General features: G+C 53.6%; 1 protein-coding gene across 1 annotated transcript; it reads left to right on the plus strand.

Annotated features, from left to right (window-relative positions):
* Positions 1 to 6: 6 nt before the first annotated feature.
* On the plus strand, positions 7 to 2,772 carry LOC119300833 (AT-hook motif nuclear-localized protein 7-like). The gene is made up of 5 exons (XM_037577719.1): positions 7 to 680; positions 1,169 to 1,236; positions 1,358 to 1,498; positions 1,853 to 2,011; positions 2,101 to 2,772. The coding sequence occupies exons 1-5, from the start codon at positions 293 to 295 to the stop codon at positions 2,452 to 2,454; spliced, it is 1,110 nt and encodes a 369-aa protein (XP_037433616.1). The 5' UTR covers positions 7 to 292; the 3' UTR covers positions 2,455 to 2,772.
* The last annotated feature ends 3,594 nt before the right edge of the window (positions 2,773 to 6,366 follow it).

Below are 6,366 nucleotides of genomic sequence, written 5' to 3' on the forward strand. Positions count from 1 at the left end.
ATTCTTGTGCAGTTTCTGCCCCAATATCTCTCTCTGTTTTATCTCTGCCACCATTTCTCTCCCTCGTCTTTAAAATATTTCCCCCCATAGAACTTTGGCATATGCTACTACTCCTACTACAACAGTGCTACTGGTGCCTCGGCTAGAGCAACCGGGGAAAGAAAGCAAACTTGCTAAACTAGAGTAGGCGTCTCCTGTCCTCTGGTCTGTCTTCTTCCTCGGTTCGAGGCCAAGCCAGCAAACCAAGAAACCCAACCAAAGACCGGCCAAGCAAGCTACCCCCATATGCTACATGGAGGGGAGGGTGGGCATTGCGGTGGCAGGTGGCCATGAAGCCGGCCTCGGCCTGTTCAGAGCAGACGTTTCCATGGCGGAGCCGCAAGGAGCAGCCAAGGTGGAGTACCGCTCCTCTCCCTCCTCGCCGTCCACCTCCCCGACGCCGTCCCCGCCGCAGGCCGCGGCTGGCCAGGGAGGAGGGTACGCGGCCGCGACGCCGCACGCGTGGAGCTTCGGCGGCGAGCAGGAAAAGCGGAGCGAGGCCAGCGCGGGGGATAACGGCAACGGCAACGGCAACGGCATGCAGATGGCGGGTGACGGCGAGCAGGCGGCCGGCTTGAGCTCCGGGCGGCGCAGGGGCCGGCCACGCGGCTCCGGGAGACGGCAGATCCTAGCCACCCTAGGTCCGTATGCTCCCTCTGGAATCCAAACCTTCTTCTTGAGCGACCCAAAGCTTCCATTTTTGCTGTTCGGGTTCTTGCCATGTTTGCTCCCCCTTGTGCATTTCTATTCCATTGCTAGGATGGGGTCCAGTTAGGGCGGTATCTGTTAGGACAGTTCTGCTGTTCTTGACTCTCATCTTGTCGCATCCGTCTCCGATGTTATTAAAGGGATTCCTATGTTTAATCTCCACTTATTCTCACCAACCTTTACCTGTACTCTTTTCCCATTTATTCTCACCAACCTAGCTTGCGTACGCATTATTGTCAGATTTATCTGGCAGGGTTGAACTAATCGACCTGATCCGTTTGAAAGTTACTAGATGATTTCGTACTTATATGCTAACCTTGATTAAGGTCCTTGTTTCATGCTCTCCAGTAGTTCGGTGACCTAGAAAACTAGTGTAATTGTTTGCCTGCCTGCAATCCTTAAATACTTGTGATTTGTGAAGGGGAATGGTATGCGCTCTCAGCTGGAGGGAGCTTCACACCGCATGTCATCATCGTCCCTGCTAGAGAGGTAATTAATTAGCGTCTTTGGCATCTTAAGCCTCTAATATTCCCCTACATTGTGATCTAGTGGCGGATGGGTGTCGTAATTTGAGAAACACGTCGCTGTTCTTGTCCGATTTGGTTTGTAGGATGTGGCGGCGCGCATAATGTCATTCTCCCAGAGGGGTCCACGCTCGGTCTGCATCCTCGCTGCCAGTGGGACCATCTCCAATGTGGCATTTAACAAGCCTGGCTCATCTGGCTCATCTGATAGCACCTTCACCTACGAGGTATGCAACAAAAATGGCACCAAGAATTTGCTGTTTGCCTCTTATCGCTTTTTTTTCCGGGAATGCGCAAGAGGGTTGCGTGCCTATGTATTAAGAGACAGATAGCAATCCCCTAACAAAAAGAGACAGATAGCAATCAAACATTTTACAAGAATTGCTATTGTGAATCTCTGTTGAATGTTTCATTTGTCCGGAGTAGTTTGCACTCTGCGCTAATTTGGCTTTATTTATACACAATGCAACTTGGTTAATGGCTATGTACTTATGAGGATGGATGAATTCCTTGCCTATTTTAACTGGTGTATTGTGTCTTGCTGATTCAAACTGAAAATATTTCGTGCATCTGATTTCCAGGGCCTGTTTGAGATTCTTCAGCTGACTGGCTCCTTTACAATGGCCGAGGAAGGTGGCCGGAAGAGGACCGGTGGGCTCAGTGTGTCACTTGCTGGCCCCGATGGTCGTGTCATCGGCGGAGTAGTCGCCGGTATGCTGCGTGCTGCCACTCCTATCCAGGTATAGCCCCGGCTTTTCAAGTGCTCTCACACCTTTTGAATTTTGAAACCATCTTTTTCTTCGTTCTCTAACACAGACCGTCTGAACAGGTGATTGTGGGGAGCTTCCTACCGAACAGTCTGAAGCAGCATCAGAGGAGGATGGGCCTGCAGCCGCAACCATCTGCCATTCCAGCGCCGCCGGTGGCTGACGCCCCTCCTCCGGTGCTCACAGCTGTAATGCCCATCTCTCAGGCGGCTCCCGGCAATGGTCGCCATGGGCCTCCGGTCCCCATGGCGCCCCTGCAAGTCCATGCCAATGTGGAGCACGCTGCAACCACCGGCCCCATGAACCTGAACTCAAGCTCCGCCGGCTTCACCATGGTCGGCTGGCCTGTTGGCGCACAACCCATGGGTCACAGGCCTTCCCCTGATATCAACCTCTGCTTGACTCCCCAGGAGTAGAATCTGCTGCCGTTTTGTTTTGGTCCCCTCATCACTGACACATTTTGCAGGGCGTTGACTGGGTTCTATCCTAATCAGCTAGATCAGCAGTCCAGTTGGGGGAGAAGCTAGGCTAGAGTGAGGACAATTTAGCCCTAATCTGATAGAGTGGTAGGTGGTGCTCTTACATGATCCTTAATTAGGAGAGACTTTTCTATTTGTTCTGGGCTGTTCATTGTGATTTCTGCCATTGCTGTAACGGTTACTTGTAGTACTTTAATCAGTGGTTACATTCTAAGTCCATGTCTGAACGTAGTCTATGGCCTGTTTCCAGAGTCACTGCTTTCTGTTGACGTGTGTTACTTTTGATTTCGAGTAGTGCAATTTGCATCTGCACTTAGGGCCTGTTTCTAGAGTCACTGCCTCCTGTTGACGTGTGTTACTTTCGAGTAGTGTAATTTGCATACAATTTGAATTTGTATATGCACTTAGGGCCTGTTTGGATCGCGGCCAGTAACCACCCTACCAAAATCCTATTGTTGACTGAGGGCGTGGGCGAGGCGTTTCAATGGCTGCACCCTGATTTGGTAGGGCGGGCGTGGGCGCCATCCAAACATGCCCTTAATATCGAGAAGGGAACGACCTAGAAATAGACATGAGTCATGGGGCCACAAGTTAGTGACATGTGTGTCATTTATACAATGTTGTTGTGGGCTTGTGGTTCTATCCATGAAGAAGCAATTTCTTAAAGTAAACTTGCTGGACCGGCAAAAATTATTTATCCTCCAATATTTGTTTGGGGAAGCTTAACTCTCCAGCATATTGGTATACACAATTGCATATTTCATTCTTGTTTTTATAACAGAGGCATAAGATGTGCTCGGCTTTAAATTAATAAATCAGGAAACATGCAAAGTAGTCAAATGTTCTTACAGATGACATCTAACATAGTAGCAAGCGAATAGAATTGCGGAGTCAAAGAGGCAGCTAGGCCCCCTCATGCCATAAAAGATGTACTCCCTCCGTGAAGAATATAAAAGTGTTTAGATCTCTCTCGAAACATGCGTTTGCCCCGCTTTATAGATTTTTTTCGATAAATGATGTTTTTTTGACTCATAATGTAATAATATCGAGGGATGCAATCATAATGAGTACACCCCCGGCCTCTGCATAGTTAGGATGCACACAGCAAACACTAACACACACAATGATCACGCCCGCGTGGAGCAAAGTCATACAAGACCGAAGCTATGCCAGATGGAGTGATAAAAAGAAAAATTCCCGAAGCGAATCAACAATATACGGTGGTGACCATCGGCACCCACCATCTCTTGACAACACAAGAAATATGAGAATGGTTCTTCAAAAGCGGCGCCGTCGCCGGATCCAACCATCAAAAATCAGACCATGGGTTTTCACCCTGAAGATCAAGTCCGAACAAACTCTAAACAATGCCTTCATCAGGGTAACGACGCAAACAACGCCGCCATTGCCAGGTACAAGCAACTAGGGTCGAACCTAGGGTTTTCACCCCGGAGCTTGAGACCGGGTACTCAAGAAGTACTACCCAATCAAAGTCATCCTTTGTTGGCTCCTCCACTTTCCGCAATCCCTGCAATAACATACACACAAGAGCCGCTCACCATGACGAAGCCTTTAATGGGGAAAGGACATCAGCACCACCAAAATCCTGAGATTCTTCGGCGGCGGCGCATCATCCTCACAAGTGGCAGCTGATGGTTGATCTGCATCAGACGACACCACCATGTAACGCCACTAACTTCACTGTCCTCGCATGTGGCAACATGACCGCGAACGATCCAACGCCGAAATGACGCGACGCTCCAGGACACGATCAACAACTTCTTACCGCCGGCTGCGGATCTGACTGATCCAGGCGAACAATATTGTTTTCGCTAGATCGATGGTCGAAACCGCAGTACCCCACCAGCCACCGTCGTCCCGCGGATGCCAGAATCAGAGGCCACTCAGCCTTGCGCCAAAGCCCGAGTGAAGACCATCATGACCGCCGCCTTCCTGCGGTGTCACGGTCGATGGCCCATGGCTGCTGCAGATTGACTTGGTTGCTTGGTGCACCCACACTCTCGCTGAACTCGACGTCATTAGGAAAATCCGAGGCAGCCGCCCAAGCATGAACCGGTGTTGCCACTGCAACGCCCGCCTTCAGAGCATCTGGTCACCTCACACACTTCATCAAACGTCGTGGGAACAGAGTACCGCCGCCTCCGTTGGCCGCCCAGGCAAGCCCGGCGGTGCCGATCGGCGGCAGAGAAGGCAGGGCGCACATGAAGGCTTGCCCGGGAAAAGTGGATCGGGGGCAGCCGCCCGTGTCGCACTAGTCACACGATACGGGGGCAGTTATGTCACCCCTCTTTATAGATACGTCGCCCCGCTTTATAGATAAAGTACCAACTGAAGAAGAACACAACCGAACGATACAAGATGGTGAGGTAGCCCTCTTACAAAGTCGATCTTGAGATATCTAGCACATGCAAAACGCACGCGACTACGCTACCATCAATGAACACTGGAAGAACTAAACATCCCCACGCTAGAACACTCTCAAGAGGGAAATTGTCGCAGAGTGTCTCCGCTGCCAAGTCCACGCTAGAACGGGTCTTCACCCTAAGCCCTAACATGGAGAGAAGAACCACAACGACGTCTTCAAGAAGATGGCGGCACCCTCGTGTGTCGTCGGCAGCGGCGCCGAGGCACGGAGCTTTCGCCCGACAACTCACCCGAGCCACTATGAGCCAACAGGAGGAGCGCGACAATGACAGAATCCCAGATCCAGATCAGGACACCGCCCATCCAGGGGAGGGGACACGTCCGAGCTACCCGACGCAGCACTCCAGTTGCCCACACAACCGGGGAGTGAAGCCACCACCACCGTAATGGTGCCCGCTCAGGAGCAACTATGTTGACCGCCATCCAGGGCCTGGCATCCCTGTCGCTAGATACCATGTGCCGCACCCATCACAACACACTCAACCACGGTATCGGTCCCCGGGTCTCGGTAGGCGCCTCCAGCATAGGAGGCACCCACACCTGTGTCCCCAGCCAGTGACAGGTGGACTGGGGGGACATGACTCCGAGACTACCGACGGCCACCGGCAAGCCAACAACGGACCCATGGCCAGGCAAGCTCACACAGTGCCAAGTCCGTGGTTACCGGTGCCGATCCACGCTCGGACACGACGATAACACGAGCACCACCATCGAGCACCGCACCCGCGAAGAGAGCACGAGCACCACCTCGGGCACCTCTCGGGCCAAGCCCAACCACTCCTACCCAAAGCACAAGTCACGATCCGCCCCGGGCCCCGACCTGGCCCGCCTGAGCACGAATCCTAGATCTGCACCTACCTCCGGCATACATCCAGGAGAAGGAGGTAGCCACCATCACCCCTCGCCACCTGCAACATGTAGCAGCCATGACGTCGTAGCACCTCCAAGCGCGCACCGCCGCTTGGCCCGAACCTAAACCCAACGCTAATCAGGGTCGAACCCGCCATCACGAGCCACCACGCCCAAGACCGAGCCATGGCAGCCAGCCAACATCATCTAAGCTCACGGCGCCTGCCGGCCAAGCTGGCCGTCGTGGCCGGGCGCACACAACCATCAATGTCGTCCTCGGCCCTCGCCAGGAGCAGAGCGGCCGCCCCGCAGCTCTGGCACGCCAACCCCCGCTGCCCCAGCCGCCACTGTGCGCCTTGCCGCCACCAACGTCGTCTGAAGCCCGGCCGAAGCACCGGAGGCCACCAATGGCCCCGTGTGCGGCCGCACTGCGCCCGGGACAGGGAGGCCGCGCTAACCTCCGAGGTTGCGGGAATGAAGATGCCCCACCGCCGCCAGCTCCGGTCAGGCTTTGCCCAGTTGAACCCCGGGGCGGCGGCGGGCTCAGGACCCCCC

The sequence above is a fragment of the Triticum dicoccoides genome, chromosome 5A, assembly GCF_002162155.2.
Source record: "Triticum dicoccoides isolate Atlit2015 ecotype Zavitan chromosome 5A, WEW_v2.0, whole genome shotgun sequence".
In the NCBI taxonomy this organism is placed as follows: domain Eukaryota; kingdom Viridiplantae; phylum Streptophyta; class Magnoliopsida; order Poales; family Poaceae; genus Triticum; species Triticum dicoccoides.